This window comes from Bos indicus x Bos taurus, chromosome 7 (assembly GCF_003369695.1).
Source record: "Bos indicus x Bos taurus breed Angus x Brahman F1 hybrid chromosome 7, Bos_hybrid_MaternalHap_v2.0, whole genome shotgun sequence".
In the NCBI taxonomy this organism is placed as follows: Eukaryota; Metazoa; Chordata; class Mammalia; order Artiodactyla; family Bovidae; genus Bos; species Bos indicus x Bos taurus.
This window is the reverse complement of record NC_040082.1, coordinates 79810681-79838485: the sequence shown is the minus strand read 5'-3', so window position 1 is coordinate 79838485 and position 27805 is coordinate 79810681. Positions and strand designations below refer to the sequence as shown.

At 41.8% G+C, this 27805-nt stretch overlaps 1 protein-coding gene and 1 long non-coding RNA gene across 3 annotated transcripts in view; both read right to left on the bottom strand.

Annotated features, from left to right (window-relative positions):
- Positions 1-1563: 1563 nt before the first annotated feature.
- LOC113895591 lies at positions 1564-7297 on the bottom strand. Its single transcript, XR_003511881.1, has 2 exons — positions 6530-7297; positions 1564-6035 (listed from the first exon to the last, which is right to left on the bottom strand). It is a non-coding gene; the product is annotated as an uncharacterized LOC113895591 (long non-coding RNA).
- A 2053-nt stretch (positions 7298-9350) lies between these two features.
- The window catches only part of SNX24 (sorting nexin 24), a 172049-nt gene continuing 153594 nt past the window's right edge, over positions 9351-27805 (bottom strand). For both annotated transcript variants that reach the window (XM_027546974.1, XM_027546975.1), the window contains exons 4-7: positions 17485-17579; positions 15751-15783; positions 15170-15234; positions 9351-10902 (exon numbers count right to left, since the gene is read on the bottom strand). In XM_027546974.1, coding sequence (XP_027402775.1) covers positions 10835-10902; positions 15170-15234; positions 15751-15783; positions 17485-17579 — 261 coding nt within the window. In that variant the 3' untranslated portion in view covers positions 9351-10834. The remainder of the gene's footprint in view (positions 10903-15169; positions 15235-15750; positions 15784-17484; positions 17580-27805) is intronic.

Below are 27805 nucleotides of genomic sequence, written 5' to 3'. Positions count from 1 at the left end.
ATCTTGTGGACTTCATTTTGGCCAAGTCTAAGTGTTAGGGGTGATATTAATATAACATCACCTACTTAGAGATTTGCTAGAGTTACTGATATTATAGTGTGATGGAAAATCAAGTGGGAGTGCTATAGAATCAGAGCAACTAGTCACAGGACTCCTGTCTGGGGGTGGAAAAGGTTAACTGACACGCTCAGTGGTGTCTGATTGTGAAGCTCCACGGACCATAGCCCACCAGCTCCTCTGTCCATGGGATTCTCCAGGCAAGAATACTGCAGTGGGTTGCCATGTCCTCCTCCAGGGGATCTTCCCAACCCAGTGATCGACCCTGAGTCTCCTGTGCTGGCAGGTGGGTTCTTTACCGCTGAGCCCCCGGGGAAGCCGCATCTGACACATCGTAAGAGTCAAAGCGAAGTACACTATGGAATCCACCAATGGAATTGTAAACCCATCACTAGATCCATCAGGATGCTTGGGAGTCACGAATTTGGGGGATTTAGAGAGGATTCAACATGCCAATATCCCTTCTATTACCTATTTCTAAACTTTTATTAGGAATCATGTAAGTTTCCACATTTCAGAGGGTGTGAAGGACTTTTTTCCTGAAGCATACTGGGCCTTTATAGTGCTATTAAAACTAAGGTCACTGTCTGTCTCAAGTGATAGATATTATATCCTGTCATTTGGATAGATATCTCAATTTGAAAATTTGAACCTTTTCCTTCCAACCTGGACAAAAGACAGGTCTGCTTCCTATGCTTCCTCTAGACACTAGGACCTACATTGAGACAGAATGTCTTGAGGAGAGGACTAAGAACTAGTCAGCTTGGAGCAAAGTCAAGACTCGATTTATCCCTGCCATGCTGAAGTACAGCTCTCTATTTATAAAGACCCCAGAACTTTTAAATCACCTCCAAGCCTGTACAAGCTGCTCTCTCTGCCTGGAGAGCCTGTCCCATCCCTCCTTCTCCCCAACACATCCTTCTGGGCTCGCTCCTCTGATGAGACTTCACTGGAGACTTCTTCAAACCTTGTTCTAGCAGTTAACTTCCTGGACATCTCCTGTCTCCTCCTTGGACCAGAAGTTGCTCTTGGTCAAAGATTAGACCACACTCCTTGTCTCCCCCTAGGCAGTGTTTCATGCATAATTGATGCTCAACAAGAATGATGAGAAATGGTAACCAAAAAGAATACACCTATAATTATACTATAAAGAGGTATTTAAACTCTTTCAGAACTAGGAAGAGTTGTGCTTCCCTGGTGGCTCAGTTGGTAAAGAGTCTGCCTGCAGTGTGGCAGAGCCAGGTTCGATCCCTGGGTTGGGAAGATCCTTTGGAGAAGGAAATGGCAACCCATTCCATATTCTTGCCTGGAGAAGTCCATGGACAGAGGAGCCTGGTGGGCTACAGTCCATGGGGTCACAAAGAGTTGGACACGACTGAGCGACTAACACCCACCCACCCAGGACTAAGAAAGATGGTTCAACACTGGCATTCGTCTTTGGACTGCTTCTACTCTTTTTCAAAGGCTGTTATGTAAAAAAAAAAAAAATATATATATATATACATATTTTTTTTTTTTTTCTTCTTTATTTTCTGAATTGAGGTTAGAAGGGCATGACAGAAGTAGATTGGCAAAAGTGACGTGGGTGTCAAGCAGTAAGGGGAGAGCCCCAGATGGTGGTGAGCCTTCAGTGGCAGTGCCCATGGTGGGTGGGAGCTGGCTCGGGTGACTTGCCTTGGTCATGAGTGGGCCAAGCTGCTGGCAGTTGGTGAAGCCAAGTCCTCTGCTAAGCACTATGGATTTGACCTGAGAAGCAATGAGAAACCACTCTCTCTTGAGTTGTAGGTACTATGTTGGGAAGTCATGGTGTCCACTTTGGAAACCTTTCACTTGAATTCTCATTTGTTGGGCCATTTATGTGGCTCATTGAGAAAACTGCACAATCACACCACTCACGACATGTAAACCCAGTTAGGCAGCAACAGGAAGTCCTTTGTGGTCAAAGTCACAGGTCTGCTCTCTGTGCCTGGCTTTGTTCCTGCTTTGGAGCATATTCCTGACCCTTGTGAACCGGGCATGAAGTTAGAGATAGGTCAGCAGCATAAATCTATCACAATGAGGGAAATCTAGCTTAGTTTCCTTCTGCCACTGAATCAATGTTGCATCTAGTTTTGCTTCCATGCTTGGGCAGACACTGACCAGCAAACCAGGAGCCACCAAGACCTGGCAGAGGATTTATCCAGGAACCTGGGGCTCCCTGGAGATAGAGGTCTTATGTTAGTTCAGGCTGCTACAATACAACATCATGGACCGGTGGGAGGTGCGGGCTTATAAACAACACATGCCTATTTCTCACCATTTTGGAGACTGGGATCCAAGATGCAGGCACCAGCAGATTTGGAGTCTGGCAAATGCCCTCTTGCTGGTTCCAAGACTGCCATCTTTTTGCTGTGTCCTCACATGGTAAAAGAGACAAGTGAATTCCCCACACTTGAGAACTGATCACCTTCTAAAGCTTTATTCCCAAATCCCATCATACTGGGGACTAGGTTTCAACATATGAATTTGGGTTGGGGTGTTAGTCACTCAGTTGTGTCTGACTCTTTGCAGCCCCATGGACTGTAGCTCATCAGGCTCCTCTGTCCATGGAATTCTCCAGGCAGGAATACTGGAGTAGATTGCCATGCCCTCTTCCAGGGGATCTTCCCAACCCAGGGACTGAACCCATGTCTCTTGCATTGCAGGCAGATTCTTTACCATCTGAGCCAGCAGGGAAGTCCTTGTGTGGGGTGGAGGACCCAAATGTTCAATCTGTAGCAGGCCCCTACCTCCCATTCCAAGATCAATGAAAGGCACTATCATCCAACCAATTATTCTAACCAACCCACCCTTACCAACTTCTTTCTCCCCTCCTTTTACCTTCCACATCCATGCCTACCAGCAAGTTCATGGGTAGCTCTTCGATACATATTGAATATCTGTCTCACCCTCTCCAGCCACATCCCTAAAATAGGCCACCTCTCATCCAAGTTATCCAAGTGGCCCCCTAACAGCCTCTCTGCTTCCGATCCTGCACCTGTCCAGTCAGTCCATTCTCTACAGGTGTCCAGAATGAGCTTTTAAGAATAAATCAGATGAAGTGTGACACATCATATACCTTATTCTAAATTACATATTGTTTGCTGATGCTTGCGAGTTGAAGGATTTTAAAAAATTCCTATTTTTAAAAATTTCACTGCCTGATCAAGAAAAATAAATGGGTATAAAAACCCCAAACAAATCATTGTTTGGCAATTATACCTCAATAAAGCTGAATAAAATAAAATATCCCTCCTGTGTAACACCAGTCAGTTGTTTCCCATGGCACATAGGCTGTAAACCAAACTCCTCCACGTCGCAAGAAGGGCCCTGTGGGATCCAGCGCCAGCCCTCACTATCTTTCTAACTCACCAGCTTTCCCTGGGGACCTTGACTGATGCTCTCTCCTCATTTGGGCTTTGGAACCTGCTGATGTCTCTGCGACATCCCCTCCCCGCAATTCTTGTCAGCTAATGCCTCTTAACATCCTTATGTCTCTACTTCAATGTCACTACATCGGAGAAGGTTCCTGACCCACCCAAAGCTAAATTAGATATCTTCCCTGCATATAAGTAAACCTCTTTTTCTTTATAGCATGTAACACACTTCACATTGACACATTTGGGGGGTTATTTATCCCTCTAATATCACATTATTCTATAAATTCCGTGAAGTCAAGTATTCTAGTTAACTCAGATTCACATTTAAAGATATCACAGATTTAGAACAACATCATGATGCCTTATGTGATGAAAAAAATTTTGATACCGATATAAAAGCTCATGTAAAAGAAAGTAGCTTCTAAGTGTAAGATATCTCTTATCTTTTACTACATTTAAAATACCTTTTTGGCTTTGTTAAGCTGCTAATGGGCTGGTATCTTAAAGGTGTCATCAGCCTTTCGTCGTGACCATCTGGCATTGTCTGATTTTGTGCCTGCTCCTCCTAGAAGTATTGTGGTTTTTTCAATTAAAAAAAAAAGTTTAAGCATTGAAAAAAATATGCAGCTTGAAGGGTTGTGGCTCTCAAACTTTGGTGCACATCAGAATCACCTGGAAGGCCTATTAGATTTCTGGGTCCCACTCCCCAAGTGTCCAGGGAAGGGCCTGAGAATGTGTACTTCTAACGAGTTCTTAGGTGATGCTGATGCTGCTGATCCAAGGTCTGAACTTCGAAAACCACTGCCCTGAGATGTCACAAAACCATGGTTTTTAATCACTGAATTAGCTTAGTAATGCATTTGTAAAGGATAGACATTTAAGAAATCATTTGAGCCATTAGAACTTGTATCAAATTGGTGAGCAAAGTGTAGAAAACCACTGTTTTAGGACAAACAGGAGGTAATGAATAATTATGCAAATGATTCTGGGAAGATGTTAGCAAATCCTGACTGCAAGGTCAAGGTCATTTACATACGCCACAAACATTTCTGAAGGCCCTGCCGTGACGCACACATAGCCAGCTCTGAGCTGAGTGACGGGATGGGAACACAGGCTGCTGGCCACCAACTCCTTCAACAGTGGTTCTGGGATCTACCCATCTCTGCTCTGAGAAACAGGGTAAACAAGTCAGATGCTGCCCCTGCCCTCGTGCAGCTCTCCCCAGCTTCCCTGGGGAGAAAGACATTAAATAAACAGATGAAGATGGTACCAGTGTGCTCTGAGAGAAGAAGCGGGCACAGTGAGAGTTTGAGTGCTACATAAGATCTAAGCTGAGACCTAACAGGTGAGAGTGGGCCAGCCTTCTGTTAAGAGAAGACTGTTTCAGGGAGAGACTAGCAGGGTCAAAGGGCTTGAGCGAGAACCAAGGTTGGCAAGTCCTGGGAAAAGAAAGGCTAGTGTCACCGGTGAGATAAGTACCAGGAAGAGGAGGGTGAGGAACTTGGAGAGGGTGGTAGGAGTTTCCATTTTAAGTGGGGATGGAAGCGACTGGATAATTTTGAGCAAGCGAGTGACATGACCTGATGGACATGTCAAAAAGATGGCTCTGGCTCTTGTGTGAAGGACAGACTACAGTGAAAGTGGAAAGCTGAGAGAGGCCCAAGAGGATCCTGCAGCCGAGAGCACAGAGCACTCCCTCGGTTTAATCAAGGGAGATGGAAAAGCACTGATGTATAATGTAGGGTAGAAATACGAGCAACTGTCACAACACTTTTCTGACTTAAATATTCAAATGTGATTCAAAAATGCACATTACAGTTTAAAAAAGAAAAAAAAAACAGTTCTAACGGGAGGCTGATGGGGGAGAGAGACAGCTCAAATTTTGTGGATGATCAGTGCAAATCCTGATCCCTTTTATAACCTGGTAGCCTTAGTCAAGCTATTGTGCCTTTCTAGCCTTCATTTTTTTCACTGTAGAATGGAAAAATAAGAACACATACCTCAGGAAGATGCTGGAAGGCTTTTATGGGATAATCCATGGACAGAACTTAGCCCAGATTAGTGTTTTATCGTGTTAGTTACTTGCTAATCTCTCTGATCTTCAATTTCTTCTTCTATAAAAACTTGTAAAAGCTGTGTCAAGTTATAATGAGATCAAGTATGAAAAGCCTTAGTATCACAACAGGTGACACCCAGAGGTGCTCAGTACATAAGACCATCTAAGAGATGATCAGAGCTGGAGACACTGTTGATGGCACCATGGCTGATGTTCAAGTAAAAGAAGACTGAAAATGTTTCACATCTTATAGGTCAGACTTGCAATTATACTCTGAGAATATAAAACAACATTTTTCTTTAGTCAATTACATGTATTCCAAAGACTTAACATTTCAATGTGCCCTCCTCCCTCCCACACAAAAATAAACACCTCTTCACCCTCAGAATCCAGACGGTCACTCTGCATCTTCACGGACAGAAAACATAAATGTTGCAGAATTTTCTGTTTTGAGTTACTGTCTGTTACTTTCCTGGGTTTCTGCTGCTGAATTCGAAATCTATCATTATCATCAAGGATGAAAACTGAAACAAAGCCGAGATGAAAATTGATCATTTCAAAGCTGAGTTAGAAAGACTGGAGAAGATCGTTTGAATCACTGAACCTTATATCCAGTTCAGTTAAATGGAAAGATACTCCCTCATAAATGGCTAAAATTCTGGAAAACAAGGATTATGTCTCTCTGTTCTTTAGATAACTAACACCATGCTGTAATTTCATTTAAAGAATGGATGAATAAATGAATATATTCATTATATGGTATCAACTGAGACCACTACAAACTTGTCTGTCATCCTCTCTGCTTCTTCAAAGAATCCTGCTATAGACTGAATGTTTGGGTCCACATCCACACCCCCAAATTAATATGCTGAAATTAAATTCCCTAAGTGATGGTGTTTGGGGGGCCTTTGGGAGGTGATTAGGGATTAGTGCCCTTGTGAAAGAGGCCCCAGAGAGATCCCTGGTAAATTCCCCACCACGTAACTACACAGGGAAAACAGAGCCCCGTATTACATACCACATGTGCCCTGATCTTGTACTTCCCAGAGTTCAGAACTGAGAGAAATAAATATTTGTTGTTTATAAGCCATCCAGTCTATGCTATTTCTGTTACCGCAGCCAGAATGAATGCAATACTAGGAGAGTTAAATCTTCATTTATTTCATAGTAGATTCTGCAGGAGGAAGGGAAGTCAATAATCACCAAAGAAGGGGAGTTCAGAAACCATCTCACACTCTCAAAGCGTCAAACAGTGGTTCCTAACCTAAGTATGTGTCAGAATCAACTGGGAAGTTTCTCTCAGTACCCACTGACAGGCCCCCACCCGCCGCCTCCCCGATTTACTGACTCAGTTTTAGGCGATTCTGATGCACATCTCTGGCTCAGAACTATTGTTTTTAGAATCTCATAGGTTACCAGGGATATGAGAATAGCACCCTTGACAAATATCACTAATTGGTCACCACACCCTTACTCAGAGTCTATTCTAAAAGAACTGTGGTAAAATATACAACATAAAATTTACTGTTTTAATCATTTTTTTTTACAGTGGCAGAAAGTGCATTCACATCACTGTGCAACCACCATCATCACCATCCATCTTCAGAACTTTACCTTCCCCAACTGAAACCCACTAACTCCCCATCTCTCCCCACCCCCAGCCCCTGGCAACCACCACTCTATTTTCTGTTTCTAGGAGTATGACTATTCTAGACACCTCAAATAAGTGGAATCATACAGCAGTTGTCCTTTTGTGACTGGCTGACTTCACTTAGCATAATGTCTTCAAGATTTATCCATCTTGTAGCAGGTGTCAGAATTCCCTTCCTTTTTAAGGCTGAATAATCCACTGTATGTATAGACCACATTTTATCCATTCATCCATCAGTGGACACTTGGGTTGCTTCTACCTTTTGGTTATTGTGAAACTCATTTGTAACTTGGTTGTAGAAATAACTGTTCAAGTCCCTGCTTTCACTTTTTTCCTTTGGTATATATCCAGAAGCGGAATTGCTAGATCATATTGTAATTTTAATTTTTTAAAGAACTGCCATACTATTTTCCACAGAGTTTGCACCGTTTTACATTCCTACTAGCAATGTATAAGGGTTTCCAGGTCTCTGCATCCTTGCTGACATTTGTTATTTTCTGCTTGTTTTGGATAGTATCCACTCTGGTTGGTGAGTCAGAATCCTTACCTGAGCACTTTAGACAGCCATTATCAATTGACCAAGTTGACAAAAGAGATAAAAGCCCTTTGTTGTTCCTAAACTGTGATCATAAGACTTACACACTTCTCAAAGTGAAGTGACTGAAGAATTTACCATGTGGTGATGGCCACAGTGCTGTTGGGATTGTATACACAGTCTGCTGTTTGAAATGGGGGAGAGGAGGAGGAGAAAGAAGAACACCAACAGAAAGGATATCGGGGCCGCCATATGCAAACTGGCCAGATGGCGGAGGTTAGGTCTGAGAAAGGCTCTGCGTGAAACAGCAATGGGCAGGCGGGAACCATTCTGAGACCAGCCCCAAGCAAAGCACCAAACCCAAGAACTGGGGGGTGAGGGAGTGTGAGGGCTGTCTCTATATCCTGGCGTAAGTGGTAAGAGGGCTTCTTTTCCTTCTCTTTATTCTCTTTTCTTCCCTGTACTCCTTACTTCTTTCCTGGCTATGAATCCATGATATGAAAAATCCATCTTATAAAAATGGAGAAACAGAAGAATATATGTATACCAAATACTCAGTATTTGCTTGCATGTGGATGGGAATTTCTGAAAGTCCACAAATAAACCAAGTACAGTGGTGTCTCTAGGAAGGGAACTGGGAATCGAGGAGACAGGATGGGAGAAGATTTTTCTTTTTATCTATCTTTTTATGAAAATTTTGACTGTGGAAATGCATTCCATCCTCTTTTCAACACGCATTTCTGAGCTGCTGAGACCAGGAAGTTCCAACTCCTTCCCAGACTCCCTTGAAGTTGGGGATCAAGAAGAAGCTTCTGCCAATTGCTTGTGCTTTCATGAGCAATACACAAGAAGATGGAAGTGGGTGAATACCATCATCCTGCTGCTCTGTGCTGTGGCTGCTGACAAGCAAGGCCATGGGTGTGAGAGGCAACCGCAGTGTAGGTGGTGACAGCTGGACACTTGTTCTTGTGCCCAGTCACCAGCTTCCTGGGTGCTGCCCTGAGGCAGTTATGGTGCTAACAGGTACCTCCTGAATCTATGTGCTGATCCCTGGATCACAACTACACGTGCTGTTTTGGACCTCAGTACCTTCCATAGCAGCCTTTCTGCCCCCTGAATTCCTTAAGACAGAGGTTGTAGCTTCCCTGGAAGGAGGGTACTGGAAATTGCTGGGGTATTCTGGAAATTGTGCCTAGAAGCACACAGGAGGTCATTCCCTGCATCCTTCTAGAAGATTCTGTAAGCACTGTTTCTTATGTTTCCATTCTGCTTACACCTACTGTAGTTGTGGTTTCTATTTCCTGTAATGGAATTGAAATGAAATATGGCATAATAAACATTTAAATTAAATTAAAAATGAAAGTCATCACTAAAAAAGATTTTAATTCTCACAAAAGATTCCTTCAGTAGTGTGCTACCAATGATGGTTGATCTTTATATATATATTTTTAATTCTTACTATCTTGGCAAATAAATTATTTAATGCATATCTACTGGCTTAATAGGTGAGGTAATTTAACTTTTACCTTGTTGGATTAGAAATAAATGTTTATGTGAATATGGGAGAAGTGTGTGTGTGTGCATGTGTGAAAAAAGAAAAGACACAGCTTGTGTCTCCATTATAAGATCCTACCAGCAGAAGACATATTCAAATACTTTGGGTTCTTCATTTTTATTTAACTCAAAATAGCTAATAACAAAAACATTTAAAAAATATCTCCAACACTTGACTCTTCAGTCATTTTTGGTTGATGACACTTGATTATTCAGTTCTTACTTTCTTTCCCATGTTGTCACACATCTAGCATAAATACATCATCAAGAATTTGCAGCAAGCTTTAAACCTGTATGTTTAGAGCTTAGTCAAAAACCATGATTTACTTATTAGTTTTGAATTTAAATATTTTTCTCCTACACAGAAGCTTATTAAGCTAATAATCATAAATAGGCTATTAATTAGTTTTCAAGGAAATGCCCAAATACAGCACACATATACAGGCTGCATATATACCTTTATCCTTTATTAGACAAAATCTGAATGTCTTTAAGATGTACAGTGGAGGTGCATCATAAACTCATTTAATTTGTATTAATACAAAATATGAGGTCAGGGAAAAGGAAACGATAAGCAATAAGGAAAATAACGATCAATCTGGCAACTATACCACCTATTCAATGAATGGATGCCCTTGAGTAAACCAAGATGAGTGTTGTCAATCTGGTGTCCCCGCAGTCACTGTCCGTTCACATTTATCTTTTATAGGGCAAGCATCTTGCAAGGCTAAGTATAATTCTAGTGTTTAAAGGCATGTGTTTCTTCTACAAAACAGTGCCTGAACAAACACCAACAACTTTAATTGGTCTTCAACCGTTATCTTCAACAGTTGTCTCTTCCAACACTGGAGAAAAAACTGGTTGTGGTGGATGGAGATTTCCAATATGGCACCATTCTAAAGGGCTTTCAAGGATAATCTTGAGACCCCCATTCTATCTTATGTGCTGACATTAGAAGCGAATCCCTGCAAATGATGCAACTCCACTGTAATGCAAATTAAAATGCCATGATTTTTAAAATGCCCTAGTATGGTCAGTATAATTTCATTTCCAGTTTAGTTCCTTCCTCACATTTAGCAGTGTGTTTCTGTAACGCTCTCCTGGTGCCAGCATTTCAGAATGTTATCTATCACTGGCTGAGGAAAAAAATCTCACGATGAAAAGATTAGTGTGTCATAGAATCTGAACCAAAAAAGCTACCAAAGCTGATCAGTCTCACAATGATTCAGGGTAAGATTTTCAATTAGCAAATGGTGTGATTGAAGTGGAGAGGAACTCTTTTGCTACACTTGGAGGTCCCAAAGATCCTCTTTAGTCTTCTTTTCCCGGGGTTTCTAAATTGGCAGCTACATTCTACTTCTTAAACACTTGGCCTTAACCTGAGCGCTGCCCCCATTCGGTTTCTATTTTTAAAAGCACCATTCTAATGGAAATGTCCCTGCTCTGAATTAAGCTGGGACTGTGAATTTTACCACTAGCGAGAGAGCCGTTATGTCATAGAGTTTAGGTTAATTTGGTAGGTATCGATTTCCTTGACTATGACTTCGAAACCTGCTTCAGCTTCTTCTAGCCATGGAGGATTTCTACCTGGGCTGTAGATGAGGGTAAAATATCCCATGGAGAACTCCTTCAATAACCACATTTGGAAAATCTGAAAAACAAAAGGAAAACTGCTTTTCTTATGCACATCAATGAAACATACGTGCATTTTGCAGAACACAACAAGGTAAGGCCTAGGCATAACTTACGGGTGTGTATCGCCATACAGTTCGCCCTCGTTTCAGATGTGACATCAGACATGCTGTTTTGGCCTCGAGTCACTTAAGGGTACCACTGCGAGTTGCAGGAATGTGAGGCCAGATTTGTAGCTTATTGATTTAAGGGATGTTCTAATGGTTAATGCTGCCAGGCCCCAGCTCTTTATCTGAATGTTTTCTCACAAGGAAGATAGATTACACTGGCAATTCAATTTCTAACAAAATCTCAATATACTTGAAGGAATTCTAAGATTTCTACTGGGAATACTTTGCGGCAGTTTTTCCATTGTGGTTTACAGCTGCGTTTAGCCCAAGGTGTCTGGAATCTGCTTGTTCTATTACGCTAGTTTCTAGAGAGCAGGAGGACGGGAGCCTGTCTTCCTAATGTAAAAGGGCCAATCTCTGACAAAAGGCTCCCTTTGTCAAACTTGAAAAATCAGCTCCTTTTTTATAGGAGACACAAAGAAAATTCAGAGGTGTAGTTTCTGTTGTATCACATTTTAGTTATCAGAGTAAGACATGAATGGATAAATTGAACAGGGAACCAATCTATCACATCTATACATAATTATACCCAGGATTTACATAAATGTAGTTATTATATGAGGAAAGCAAGAGATCCCTAAGTATGTTCACCTATTAATTTAACCTGTACAGAGGACCCACTACATAAAACCACTTACAAGGGCATTGGACCTCATCAGGGGAACAGAGAGGCTCTTAGAGGAGAGAGCTTGGGAGAGGGAGCTGACCGGCTGTGAAGTCTGAGGCAGGTGGGTGCCCTGTGGAGGGTTCAGAGACCTGCATGGAGGCTAAGGTAGCAAGAGGAGTGGCCTCAGTGAGGGCAGGGGGACAATTCAAGCCTGCTAGGAAGGGACAGGAAATCTGGCTTCATCTGAAAAACAAGGAGAAGCTGTGGAGGGACGTTAAACAAAGTGAGACAGAAATTAATCGTTTTGAAAAGTTGTCTGTGGTTGACATTCAGACAGCAGTCAGGAGCAAGGTGGCAATGGATTTGATGGGATTAGTGAAGGATTTCACAACAGTACCTACCGAATAGGTCATTGTAAAAATCGGTGAATGAAACAAAGTGCTTGGACCTGAACTTGGCACAGGGTTCAGTTCAGTTCAGTCACTCAGTTGTGTCTGACTCTTTGCGACCCCAAGAACCGCAGCATGCCAGGCCTCCCTGTCCATCACCAACTCCCAGAGTCCACCCAAACCCACGTCCATTGAGTCAGTGATGCCATCCAACCATCTGATCCTCTGTCCCAGCTATTATGACATACCAGACACTGCCTAATTACTGGGTTTACAAATAACAGTGCTTGCCATGGAAGCACTGGAACTTACATGTTAGTCAGGGAGATAAGTGAATAAACAAACAAAATGTGTTTAGAAATATCTCTAATACACAAGCAATTAATTACTCCAGGACCGCTTGAGTTACTCAGAAAACTGCCTTTGCCTTTGCTTCTCACTGAGAGGTGATGAGAAGGAATGTGATTTAGGGTAGATTTTGTTGTTATTTTGTTGGTTTTCATTTATTTTTAGAAACATTTATTGTGAAGCTTATAAAAAAAAATAGTGAACAGGGTGGAGGGGCCCTTGGAGGTTACTCAAAAGGAGAATCAGCAAAGGCTCCCTGAAATTGGACCCGAAAGAGGAGAAGGCCAACAATGTGTGAGAATGAGAAGAGGGTTCGAGAAAGAAGAAATGGCAAGCACCCTGAGGGGAGAGTTCACTACATCTGGGACCCAGGAAGAACTGTAGTGTGGCTGGATCAGTGTGTGAGGGCGTCCCAGCAGAAACATGAGCCAGGGCCAGCCCATGGAGGGCCATGTCAACCATGGCACGAGTCTGGGGCTCACAGAGAGGGTTCAGATGGAAAAATAATACTGTGACTCAACTGTACACTCAAGGTCATCAAGGCCACAGCAAGGAGGAGATTGTTCCAAAGAAAGTAAAAGTAGAACAGAGAGCCTAGGAGAGCCTTCAGGAGAGGGGCCAGAACCAGGAAGAAGAGCAGAAATGTGGGAAAGCCAAGGGGAGGTGGTGTTTGAAGACAGGGAACGTGGTCACCAGTGGCTAAAGCCGAGAGGTCAAGGAAGAGGAGGGCTGAGAAAGCCCACAGAGAGTAGTCACACAGCTGGCCCTGGGGACCCGGGCAAGAGTTATTAGGAATTCCCCAGAAAAACCTAAACAAAGGCCAAAAATCACATGCTAAGAGAATAATGCTTTATTTTTAGCATTTTAGAAGAGGACAGTGCTTAACTGCCAAAATTTTAAAGACAGACACTCCTCTGACTTTATGGGTCTCAGTGTCTGTGTGAAAGTATTTCCAGATTCTGCATCCTCTGGAAAAGTAACCTCAACATTTTGTTTTAAAGCCATACAATGTGAATATGTGACACAAGTAAAATTTATCTTTAAATTAAATGCTAAAGAACTGCAAGAATGCATCACTGGTATAATACCTCTAAGACAATAGGAATCTGATTTATGACACGGGTCCAGCCAAAGTTCCATGAAAGGAGATTTAGTGACTGGCTCTCTCACACCTGGTTCCATTCCTTACATCAAATTCATGATTTTCACTTACTCTCAAGCAGGAATTCCCCTTTGGTGCAAGTCACTCCACTACATCAACATTCTACCAATGATCCATACTTTATTACTCTTTCCAGCTTCGGACTTTTGCCCCTGATACTCCTTCCCAGAAAGTTCTGCCATTCTTCATGGTCAAGCCAAGTGCATAGCACATGCTACTTAACAACCTGGATGAATCGAGTTCAAAGACCACAAAATATCTTCCCTCTTCTAGATAGCAAACTGGCTACTAATCCACGATGATCACTCTACTCTCGACACTTTTCTAGGAATTTCAGTCCAAGGCACAAAATATCTGAGCAGAAACAATACCTGGGGAGAGTGCTTGTGGAACCATTATTAAAAGCAGAAAGACTACTTTATAAATCACTGCCCATGTACTCTAGACTAGGCTACATAGCAGATATTTGTTAAACGTAACATCTTGTTAATATAATATCAACCTAACACACCAGGCATATTTGGTGCACATTAGAAGTAAATGCTAAAGAAAGGTAATTATTCCTCACTGAAAGAATTTTATAGGGAAAATACTATTACAAGACCATATGTATATACTGTTGCATGACAAAAGGCAGCTTTCTTCTAGAAAGGTCCTCCACAGAGTGGGGCTGTGTCTGAGCCAGGCTTCTTTAAATGGACAGCAAGTGGTTGACTTGAGCACAAGAAAACAGTCCCTTCTCTCTTGCTGGGGATAAGGTCTTATTGCTAGAATGTAGGGAAGGTGTCCACAGATAATCTATCTATTGCTATTTAGCTGCTATGCTATTTAGTTACTCGCAGAAACAAAGGCTGCAAATCCACTATACGCAGAGAGCACAGAAGGAGAGATTAGGCAAAAAGAGATCCATGCTCCAGACCTGTGAAACCAGGCAAGTCAGGGACCTCCCTGAGATCCACTTTTCTCAAGATCCAACGATGATAACTGCCCTGCCAATTTCCTAAGGTGGTTAAGGAAATTAAATGAGACAATGTCTGAGAATATACTCACAAAGAGTTGAATATCGGAACACTTTGAGAGGGACTCTGAATAATTTAAATTTCTTGGCACAAAAAAAGGACTTGGGCTAAAATACGACATTACACTTAAATTAATCCCTTATACTTAAACGTACAACCTTTTTATTTGACTGTCAAAGATGCTGTAATCTAAATGGAAAGGGAGACACATGCAATGTATATATATACACAGCTTTGGGAAAGAAGCATTGAAAAAAAAAAGGACCAGGGCCTTGGATTCAAACCCTACCTGGCATCTGGATAAAAACTGGCATAGTCTAAAATACCACCACCCCGCAAATTAATACCTTTACCTCCTTATCACTCTAATTCAAAACAGCCTGGAGAGAGAGGAAGAAAAATTACATTTCCTCCTGAAAGGCCTGCCCCAATTAAAATTCTGAATGTCTCTTACACCAAGAGCACTGGTTTATTGGCAGATTATTAAGCCCTGGACCAATGTCACTCTGTTAGACCTGTATTAAAAACGTGGTTTATGTGGTGCAGGGTCAGATCAGTAAAGAGCTGTTAGCAGATGACAGGTTTGATTACCGCTGGCTGCAGGCAAGACGTATGGATCCCTGAGGAACAGCAGCACCGGCTGGTGGGACAGTTTGCTGGAAAGGTCAAGAACAGGCATGTCAGCATCAGGGGACGACGGTAAACAGAAAACACTACAAACTAGCTTTGAGGGGATCAAACTGCTGTGCGGGGACATCTCAAGGTTCATGTATCTAACGGTGTGGGTGAATAATAGCAAGCAGAGCTGGAGGAACAAATCACCAGCAGCACGCTCATCTTCCATTCATGTCTTTGTGGAATCGGAAGCAGATATACAATAAATCACTGATGCAAAGTGTTTTATTTTTTGAAATCTTGTAGTACGACTATTGATGAAAGAGTATTCTTATTTCATGTATGAAACAACGTAGGGTTTTATTCCTCCACCCTTAAATAGAACTGGCTACTTCTGTAACTTCCCATCAAAGATCTGTCATTTTAAAACGAATTTTCTACCAAAGATTTTAAAGAAAATCTTGACTTGAAACAATTAGATGATGATAATGAAACACTTAATAAAACCACAGTCCTCTTCTCGGTTTGTATAACTCCTGATTGGTATTTTTTCTTACCTTGACTCTTCAGATTCTGTCTCATCAAAAGATCTAAATTTTTTTGAAAAGAAAAAGACAATAAAAGCTGGGTCAGTGCTTATGCTAACAAAGGAAGATATAGCTAGTATTCTTAGAGCTCTAAATTGGCAGACATGTTGAGAAAGAGACTGGTATTTTCACAGAGTCACAGCATGGCTGATGCCTCCCCCTAAGGAATCCTAAGATGATAATATTCTTATATTTCAGTTTTCCTGAAGAAGATCACTCAAAAATCCTACAGTTTTGCTTTTGGACTTATATAATGGAGAAAAGACTTCACTCACTTCATTCCTACTACTTCTTAAAAATACATAACCACATATGAAGCCCAACTTCCCAGCAAATGCACCAAGCTGAAACAGGAATACACCAGCCATGTACGTGATTTGGTGAGTGGGGTATATGGTTCTTGTTCTGAGGTGACTGAAAAGTGGCCCTGAGTGAACGCTGCCAGTGAGGGAGCTGTGACAGGTCTCAGTGGCTTCTCAACCAGCAGATGGCTGGGGTTTAACATGCCTTTGGGTGGGGTTAGCTTAAACATCTTGTAGCTAGTGTGGGTCCTTCAGGCAGGTCTGGAGACAGCAAGAAAATGGCTCCAACACTCTCCCCAACTTGGATCTGCAGAGAGTCTGTGACGATGGAGTTCCGAATGAATAGATCTAATATGTCAGGGGTGTTGCTGATGGCCTTTGGAGGTCAGATCATCACAGGTGCCCAGAACTGAGTGAGTGGCTTGGTTTAGAGTTAACTCTTTGGAAGAACTTTTCTTGACTGTTGATAATATCAAATGTCTGGTTTCTTGGTAGAGAGAGATTAGGATATGCAGCTCTGCATTCAGAAGTTCTTGAGGGAGGCAGTGGGGAGGCAGGGAAAGAGTTTATGCCAGAGGCCTGGGCTCTGCCAGCTACAAGGCAGGAGATTTGGGGAAAGGCACTTTATTCCTGTGGCTCAGTTTGCTCAACTATAAAATGAAGGGAGTTGGGTAAAATCATTTTTAAGATCATTTATAGCTTTAAACTTACATGAATAAATGTGTCAAGGGGATATAGACTTTGCCCAGGTATCCACAAATAAACATGTGCTGTGCTTAGTTGCTCAGTCGTGTCCGACTCTTTGTGACCCCATGGACCATAGCCCACCGGGCTCCTATCCATGGGGATTCTCCAGGCAAGAATACTGGAGTGGGTTGCCATGCCCTCCTTCAGGGGATCTTCCCAACCCAAGGATCGAACCCAGGTCTCCCGCATTTCAGGCGGATTTATCATCCGGGCCACCAGGGAAGTCCAAAAATACAGGAGTGGGTAGCCTATCCCTTCTTCCCGACCCCAGACTCAAGCTAGGGTCTCCTGTATTGCAGGCAGATTCTTTACCAGCTGAGCCACCAGGGAAGCCCACAAATAAACATATCAATTCTTGAACAGGCTATTGAGAGCCATAATTCCCACCATGTAACATCATTCCATGTAACAGAATAATTTAAAAAGTCAATTCCTCAAGTCCAAACCCGAGTTAGTTGGTCCTTTGGCCACAATATGGAGATGAGGACTCAAGAGCAATTCCTTTGACTACGAGTAGGGGGCGAGCGAGTGCTGTCCCAAGCCAGAAGAATGGGTGTGCCCAGGCTGGCCCTTCTGGCATCATTAGGGTTATTTTTTAGGCCAATAAGTGTTTGCAAAGTAACTTAATGTCCAATAGGTAAACAACAACTCTTACCCATAACTCTCTGTCTTTGGTAGAGAGGGCAAATGTCGCACATTTAGGAAATCAAGAAACAGCTTGGGAAGTTCTTCATTTTCCAGAATGACAGCCTGTGAAAGTAGAAAACAATTAAGAAAGTGAAGTTTGCTAGACAATCCATCAAATACACTATTCTGAAAAGTCATAACCATCCATCAAAGTTCTTACCAGCATTATTACTCAAAAGTGAAATGAGAGTGGTGCCTATTTCACCCCCCAAGAATTCAGGCCAATACACATGCTATTCGGTGTCAGCAAATGCTCCATTTTATCTATTCCTTCACTTAACCAGCATTTACAGAGCATTTTCTATACTTTAGATGCTGACTAGGGGGCAAGACAGCTGGGTACCAGGTAGACACAGTTCCCTGCCTTCAAGGAGGTTCTAATCCAGAGTACTTCAAAACCTGGGAACACCAACAATACTGCAAAGACAGTTTCATCAAGTCTTCTTTATTTAGTGATGAAACGGTTTGACTGTGTGTGTATGTGTGTGTGTGTGTGTGTATGTGTGTATCTATAAGAGGCCACAATTGTTCAGGAAATGCTATACGTGTTTTTTTTAACTAGAAGATTTAGTCAAGATCTTTTAGCTATTACCTATTTCAGCAACAGGATCAACTGACATTTATTGCTATTTGGACAGCTCCACTTAAAGGGTCAGTAACAATTTTACCACTAAGTGTAAATCAGTGTATATACTGAAAAAAAAAAATCTATAGACTTCTTCCATTTAGGGAGCTCTGCTAAATAGCTGCCATAATGGCATAACTATGTCAGTTCTCAGATACCCAAATTATGCAATTTCCAGGAGGGATCGAATAGAGAACTGTAAGAGTGCATTTTCATATATATTTATTTTTGAAAGGGTCTGCCAGAGAAATGATTGCACCTCCCTCCCCTGCTTTTTTAAAAAAAAACGAAGACCATGGGAAAAGCATCAAACATTGTGCAATCATTTCTAAAATTAATATAACTATTTTAAGGGTCATTTTTAGTATGGCTTTTTTTTTACCCTAATACATACACTATTTAAAAAACAATGGGAATTGATGGTGAAATGTCATCACACAGCTGATCAGGAATAGCTACGCAAGGTGATGCAAAACGTATATAACAAATGACAAAAGACCAAACTGCATGTATCTTGTATACACATAATTCTACATAATGTATTGTTTTTAGTTATGATTTAAATCTGGAGCTGCCCCATTTCTCACCATGTTTTGGAATTCTGTTACCCAGTTCTGCTGCTGTTGCTGCTAAGTCACTTCAGTCGTGTCCAACTCTGTGTGACCCCATGGACGGCAGCCCACCAGGCTCCCCCGTCCCTGGGATTCTCCAGGCAAGAACACTGGAGTGGGTTGCCATTTCCTTCAATGCATGAGAGTGAAAAGTGAAAGTGAAGTCGCTCAGTCGTGTCTGACTCTTAGCGACCCCATGGACTACAGCCTACCAGGCTCCTCCATCCATGGGATTTTCCAGGCAAGAGTACTGGAGTGGGGTGCCATTGCCTTTTCCAATACTTTATTCATTAAACAAATATTTACTGAGCACGTATTATGTTAGGCACTGGGATATGACAATGAATATTATGTGTCCAGTGGAGTGTGGACTGGTGTAGAAAATTGGCGATAAACAAGTAAACACAAACACACATGACTTAATCTTGCCTTAGAATATAGTGACACAGGGTCTGCATCCTCTGAATACTTTCGCATCCATCCATTTCCCCACCCGCTCATCCATCCATTCATCTTTCTCAAATGTTTACTCTTTTCTTGATTATAAAGTAGAAAAATGAAAAATTGACAAAATGGAGAGAAAAAAAAACAGGTCCTTTATTCAGAGGCATACTTCTATTACTATTTCCGTTAGTTTCCTTCAATTCATTTGACCTCCATCTAAATGTTTATCTAACTGAGGACATTTTGGGGGGTACTCAGAAGGTCATTATTTCAGTGCCCAGAAATAAAAGATTTCAGGAATCATGATACATGTGTGGTTCTAAGGAATTTCTGCCATAATACAAGATGCAATGATTATCTACTTGTTTGTAGATATTTGTTTAAGAAGATGATATACTTATTTGAATAATAAAGCTTCATGTTGTAACAAACACAGAGCTGTTCACCTTGGTGATAGTTTTAATTATGTGAACAAGTGGTAGCTTTCAGATTAAAAAAACACACACACACAACAGGGGAGTGGGTAACCCTTCTTATCTCCACCCCCACCTTTTAAAATAAATTAAATCAATAACAAGTGTGGGACACTTTTAATGACCTGAACTACTTAATTTCCAGGATCTTTAGACACGTCATCCATCACTGTAGTATGCAGGAAGACATCTCCTGAGTGTTCAGGGGGTTACTTTCATTTTATTAATGCAAGATTTAGGGAATTTTAACAAGGTGAATTGTTTATTTGCCTTGACAGATTGGCTTACAATGCACTGGGTACATCTACAGCATGATCATTAATGACAAAAGACAGGCAAAAAGCTGTTTACACTGCAACACCAAGACAGGAATTAATCCTGCTCACCCTCCCTGAACAGAGTACTCCAAATAGATGGTCACACAGTTTTAGGTCAGATATACTGGGGTAAAAAGAAAAGAGAAGACTTTAGAAATTTGTGAGCATTTTATTTAAATATTCACTGTGCTGTGCTTAGTCGTTCAGTTGAGTCTGACTCTTTGCTATGCCATGGACTGTAGCCCACCACACTTCTCTGTCCTTTGGATTCTCCAGGCAAGAATACTGGAGTGGGTTGCCATGCCCTCCTCCAGGGGATCTTCCTGACCCAGGGATCAAACCCAGGTCTCCCACATTGCAGGCAAATTCTTTATCATCTGAGCCACCAGGGAAGCTGAATAGCCTCAAATAAAATTTTCCATAAAACAATGACCAATGTGGATTTACAGTTTTAAGAAAGCAGCACCGGGCAGTTAGTTAAGCATTCAGTTATGTGGAGGGAGTATTCCCTAAACTCTGCTAAGTCTTGTAAGAAAATAATAGTTAAGTCCATAGACTTTAAAATAAAGACTGTTACAAGAGAAACAAAAGGAATTTTGGGGAGCGTATCATATACTGTGACTAGAAAGAGGCTACAGGGCAAGGAATAATGAGTAGCACAACCAACTACTATTAAGGGTATTTGTCACCAATTATAAAGATAAAAGTACACTGATAAAAAAAAAAAATAATAGTTAAGTCCAAAGATAGAATAGAGTAGAACTAATTTAATAAAATATGTATAAGTGAAACGACTGTCATCAGTTAGTACAAAGATGCAGAAGAGCAGCTGAGCTCAACCAAATCTTATGGCTCAGAAACACATGACCTCATTCCATGAGAGACCCATCAGTGAAGAAGGGCCTCATGACCTATTTCATTTAAATATTCCTCAGTTTCTCAAAAAGCTGCTGCTCAAGAAGAATCACTCCTTCTTGATTTTGCATCCTGGGCCATTCCACATGCTTGGGACCCCAGTCTGGTCTAGATCACCAGAACAATTCACTAGGTAAGCTCTTACTAAAAGTATATATTATATAAAAAAACCCCCACTCCTTCCTGATGCTGGATCCTAGGCCATTCCACATGCTTGGGACCCCAGTCTGGTCTAAATCATCAAACAGTTCACCAGATAAGCTCTTAACTAATATATATATATCCCATGGATGGAGGAGCTTGGTGGGCTACAGTCCATGGGATTGCAAAGAGTCAGACACAACTGAGTGACTTCACTTTCACTTTCTATTATATATATAATATATAAACTACATTTTAAATATCAAATCACATTTCCCTATTGTTTTAGCTTGCTTATCTTTATTTTTGATTGATCTTCAATGGTTAGTCATTTTCATTCTTTATAGAGGTAAGTTGTGTAGCTGGAATATGTAGATTTAGACCAAGACCTAGGTTTGAGCATCTCCTCTGCCTACCCTAAAGGTCATTGTAAGGATTAGGTGATGTCTCTAAGAGTCTCTGGCATAATTAGCATTTGATAAATGTTAATTCTGTTTTCTTTGAATTTTTTTTGCTGTATCAATTCTCAACAATCTATTTGATTGGTTTTGGAGGTTTGGGTTATTGTCTATTTAGCAAAACTTCTTAGTCCTCTGCAATTCGTGGATCCCCTTGAAAATGATGAAAGCTGAGAATCCTGCTTGCTGAAACGTACGCACACATATATAATTGTGCTGCCAGTGGTAGGGGGTCCAACAGCCCTCTGACAGCCGCGCCAAGGGTGCCTCCTCTCAGCCCAGGTGTGGAGCAGCACTGCTGGGCACTCTTCATTTGGCCTGGAGCCTGAAGCACTGCTGAGCCTGCGCCGAAGGCCAGCCCGCCGAAGGACACGCTCGCCTTCTTGTTTCAGTTTTCCAGCTCTTTGTCAATTAGAACCCCGCTGGAGTGTGTGCCGCCTTGCTATTAGAATTCATGAGTGCTTTCAGCTCTAGGCTGTGGGTCTGGCCGTGAGGCAACCCCGGTGAAGGATGTTTTTCTGAAAGACCAAAATCTATTGCTGTGCTGGATTTAGAAAGCAGTTCATATTTATGGCATCTATGTCTTCTGTATGTAACTCTAGAATGCAACAAGCCATGGTGCTGAAGGTTTCCTAAATTAGCCAAAAAGGAGGGAAAGTAAGATTTAAACTCTATTTCTGCAGAGTATATGATAGTACGCCACACCTGTTATGAGAGGGGGAGTTTGAATTGCTGGGCAGTATTGGGTCCCTGGCTGAGTGCTTTCTAACTGATTAATAATAACTCTGATGGTAGAGTCCTGACACCAGATGCAAGTTGAGATGGTGAGTTAGATTAACTAACCATTTTGTTAGTTAATCTAACAAAGGCAGAATCGGAGAAGGCAATGGCAATCAGAGAAGGCCATGGCAACCCACTCCAGTACTCTTGCCTGGAAAATCCCATGGATGGAGGAGCCTGGTGGCTGCAGTCCATGGGGTCGCTAGAAGTCGGACATGACTGAGTGACTTCCCTTTCACTTTTCACTTTCATGCATTGGAGAAGGAAATGGCAACCTGCTCCAGTGTTCCTGCCTGGAGAATCCCAGGGACAGGGGAGCCTGGTGGGCTGCCGTCTCTGGGGTTGCATAGAGTCGGACACGACTGAAGCGACTTAGCAGCAGCAGCAATCATTTTGTTAAGGAGGGTGGCATGGTGTGGTAGCTAATTTAGGCAGTAAAACATCAGAATTCAAAATGAAAGTAACACACTGGAGAAAAAGTTAGAAATGATCCCGTTAAAATGTACAGGTTAAAGTACCAAGTCAACTACTGTAAGAGGCAGAATGAAGCACCCAGATGCAAGCTGGATAGTAGGTCAAAAGCCCTGCTGGCTGCAAGTGTCGGGTCAGCAAGAAAGTGCTATTTCCACAAAGATCTAAAATGAGCTGAGCAGCCCTCTCACTCCACTGAATGCAACACTATTTAACCCCCAAGGAAAGAGAAATAAAAATAAACTCAGTCAAGCTAGAGGCAAGCAGTGAAAATGACTAAAAGATTCAGAATGGTTTCCACATGAAGAGGTTACCCACCAAGCATGGAAGCGGGTGGTGGAGGACCAAGGAGATAATGTGGCCTTCAGGTTAACCATTTAAGGAGGGCGGCAGTTTCCAAAGCTGCTAGAACAAGAAGAAACTACTGTCTAAACCAGCAGAGAAGGAATCTCTCTCTAGCTGAAACCTGGGCCATAAAACTAGGAGAAGCGGTGCGTATATGGGAAGAGTAGGCTCCTAAGAGCTTCTAAATATCTGGGTTCTGAATGTCTGTTACTTACTCTTTCATACACATGCAGACTGGAGATGCTACCAAATTAACTGAAAAGCCACAGTAAAGAAAGTTCCATCCAATTTGCCACTAAGGAAGTACATTAAAAAATAGGTTGTTATTAAGATGCACAAAGGAAATGGGGCTAAATCAAAGAATTTTAACAAGTGTGTGATAGATCATCAGACTTTGCTAAGACGATATCCAACTCTGATAAACATGAACACAGGCGATTGGGTGTACCTTGTAAGAAGCAAAAAAATAGTCATTCCTTACAACCATGTTACTCAGTCACAGAAGAATAAATGACCTTCCTTATTATAGACCAAAATATCACTCTAAAAGAAGAATGGGGAAAAAAAGTCTCTATGAAAATATTTACCCAAAAATTGCCTAAAGGGGGCAGAAAAACAATAGCATTGGTACCAGCATCCTCCGCCAGCTAAGTGTTTACTCCAGGAGAAATGTCTCTTTTATCGAAAAGGTGCAATTATCATCATGTAACACAAATCACAAAATCCCGATTTTTCTACCTTATCAGCTTTATAAAATCGTGTTCCCAAAGGATAGCATTGATTAGTTGCACATGTTCTTTCTGTGACATCCCAAACACTTAATTGTCAGTTATCTTTTCTTCTTCGGTAAGTAAAATGCAGTCACAAAATTACAGAGGGACCCGTGCTGCCTTAACCTTCACTAGATGCCATCATGCAGTGGAAAACACTGGTAAAATATCACAGGATAATGCTGTCCGACAAGGGAGACGTATAAACACTATAATGATTTCCCACGAGTTTCCATTTTAGAAAATTGTCACTAAGGCGAGCATAAACGGTGACATATCTCCACCGAGGACACAGTGAAATCGAACGCTGGCATTCTAGTTAGGTCCAAACCTAGCCAGCAGCCAATTATAACAGGAACGGAGAATCTTGTTGAAAACTTGGACAAGACCACTGTGCTAACCTTCCAAGATCACTGCACAAAGCTATATTGTTTTCACTGATTTGATCCTTTTATTCTCTTTTCGAAACATCAAAGGAAAAAAAAAAAACAACCCACCACATTTCTTCCCATTGTCTATCAAGGTTTGTTATGAACTGGAAGGAACCTCCTGGTCACAAAAGTCAGGGTACTGAATTAAGCCGGGAGGTTTCCAAGAGCTTGGAAAGCTCTTTTCCTACTGCATCTCGTTTGGTTTGAAATGTCCGATTGGGGTGACCAAGTTCGTGACAGTTTTTCCTCTCTTTACCAGGAAAGATACTGCACACCATACTGACTTCAGAGGTGCAGCTGAGAACAGGGAGGGAGAAAAATCAATACCTTTTCACTGCAGTGAGTGCGCTTCAGTGTTCTGTCCTTTGGGAACCAAACCTACCAGCTCAAAGAGGCTCTGCGGTCCTCAGTCCTCCATGTACCTCCTCCCCAGCACTCGCTCACGATTTCACAAAATGAACCACAGGAAGGTTACTGAAGGAACATTATTTTTAAAAAGTCAGCCAGTAAACAGATCTAAGAAGGCTCATGATCATCTGAAAAATAAAAATCAGATGTGCTTCGGAGGCACCCACTTCAGCACACACCCTTCTCTGTGTGCCAGCCTTCCTAGGATGAGTCTGTTCTGGTGGAAACTGCACTATTCAGAGATTCAAACAGACATCTGCTATCGTTTCACAGGGCTTTATAGACTATCTTACAAGAAATCTGAGGACCTGCATGAAAAGCTGAAGACTTCTAACAAGGGTCTGTTTAAAATGGTAAAGAATCTGTGTAAGGAAACAATGTGATTTGGCCTCAGGAATATCTGACAGAAGAAATCTAATTTCTGATAATACGGATAAAAAGAAAACCAGGGAACAATAGAAACTGGAAAACAACCACCTTTTGAGCTATTCTAATATCAAATTTTAAGTCTCTTATGTTTCTAGACTATCTATTCATAAAAAAAGATATTTATTTACCAGGCATTAAGTACAATCCCTGGCATAATGGGTAACCAAACAAACATGATCTTGTTTTCCCAGGACTTACAGTCTAGTGGGGAAGATGGATAGTGTTCAAATAATCACAGGGATGGATATGAGATTACAAACTGAAATAAGTACCTTGAAGGGGAGGAATCTGTTTCTCTAAGCATTAGTAACAAATCACCCTATTTATGTATATGTATGCTCAGCCATATCTGACTCTTTACCACCCCATGGATTATACAGTCCATGAAATTCTCCAGGCCATAACACTGGAGTGGATAGCTTTTCCCTTCTCCAGGAGATCTTCCTGACCCAGGGATCGAACCCAGGTCTCCTGCATTGCAGGAAGACTCTTTACCAGCTGAGTCACATTGGAAGTCCAAGAACACTTGAGTGGGCAACCTATCCCTTCTTCAGGGGATCTTCTCAACCCAGGAATCTAATCAGGGTCTCCTGCATTGCAGGTGGATTCTTTACCAGCTGAGCCACCAGACGAGCCCAAGAATACTGGAGTGGGTAGTCTATTCCTTCTTCAGGGAATCTTCCCAACCAGGGATTGAACTGTGGTCTCTTGCATTGCAGGTGGATTCTTTACCAGCTGAGCTACTAGGGAAGCCCCCATTAACCTGTGAAGTATTAACAAAGCTTCCCTGGGAAAGTGACCCTTGAGCTGAGGGTTGAATGAGCTAACAGAATAAAGGGAGTGGGATATTTCAGATGCAAAGCACAGCATACTGTTCAAAACACAGTGTGTTCAAAGGCTTGTGGAAGGTGGAAGCATGGCATTAGGAAAACAGAAAGGTCAGTGAGGTTGTGCCTGAGGAAAATAAAGCTGAGCAATAACATAGGAGAGCCTGAACTATAAAGGTGGGTTGGGGCTTCTGCGTCATGTGAAAGATGATTTATGTTTTGACTACAATTGGAACAGCAATGGCATTCCTCAGATCCAGTGATCATGCATCATGGCCTCTCTTTTGCCTAAAAAATCCCATGGACAGAGGAGCCTGGCAGGCTACAGTCCATAGCGTCTCAGAGTTGGACATGACTGAGTAATTAAGCATGAGCACAAATGGCCTCTTAATCCACAGAGTTAATTTTGATGACCAGATTTTTCATTTCATATTTGGTTCCTTTTCAGTCCTGCCTGTTTTGCTATTCATAGGTTCATGATCTTTTCTTATGCCTTCAACTATTTTAGACATTTTAATTTGGGCTTTCCATTCAATCATGCTTGTACTTGAGCTTCTTGGGATTTAGTCCTGTTTCTGTGTCTGTTCATTTCTTCTGTTTTGCAGTTTTGGTTCATGAACTCATCTTCTGCAGGGCTTTATCTGTGGGAAAGGCTAGACCAGGTGCAAGGTACGCACTCCCTGAGTGGTTTTGCTTCTGCTCTGAGGAAACACATCCCCGACAGATATAGTCAGGGAGAAAATGTTACTTTTCCAGGTTGGAGTCATGAGATCATGCAGATGCAGAAAATACAAACCCTAAACTCTCACAAAACATGGTTGGGAAGCAGGAGGAAAACTTTTGTTCACGTTCAATGGATTTTCATAGGCCAGTGGTCTCCAAAGTGGGTTACAGACATGTGGGGAATTGAGCAAGATAATTAATTGTGATTCAGAAAAACAAATATTAAAAAAAGATTTAAAATATATTTAAAAGATTGAAAATAATAATGAAAAAGAAATATCTCTTCTAATTTTTAATGGATTTATAGCAGTACATGTAAAAAACATTACTAAATATGCATATATTGAAGTATTATGCTCCAACTTTTCTTTTGATAAGGATAATATGCTATGCTATGCTAAGTCACTTCAGTTGTGTCCGACTCTGTGCGACCCCATAGACGGCAGCCCACCAGGCTCCCCTGTCCCTGGGATTCTCCAGGCAAGAACACTGGAGTGGGTTGCCATTTCCTTCTCCAATGCATGAAAGTGAAAAGTGAAAGTGAAGTCGCTCAGTCGTGCCCGACTCTTAGCGACCCCATGGATTGCAGCCTAACAGGCTCCTCTGTCCATGGGATTTTCCAAGCAAGAGTACTGGAGTGGGGTGCCATATAGTCCTAGGTTAATAGATTATTATTCTGATTACAGTGCACACAGGGTTTATAAAAGCCATTAAGGCCCAATCTGGCCAAACAATACTATTCAAATAGTCCACCTTAGACTTGGTTATACTTTTACCTGGTTGTGGTGGTTTAGACACTAAGTCATGTTGGACTCTTGCAACCCTGTGGACCATAGCCAGCCAGACTCCTCTGTCCATGGGATTTTCCAGGCAAGAATACTTGAGCAGGTTGCCATTTCCTTCTCTAGGGGATCTTCCCGACCCAGGAATTGAACCTGGATCTCCTGCATTGCAGGCAGATTCTTTACCAACTGAGCTATGAGGGAAGCTCCACTTTTACCAGGGGATAGCTCTATTATTAGAAATGCCCTTCCCACCTTCTCAATAGGCCAACTCCTACTTCTCTTTCAAGTCTCAGCTCAAGTGTTACTTTCCTTAAAAAAATTCCCAATATCATTAGG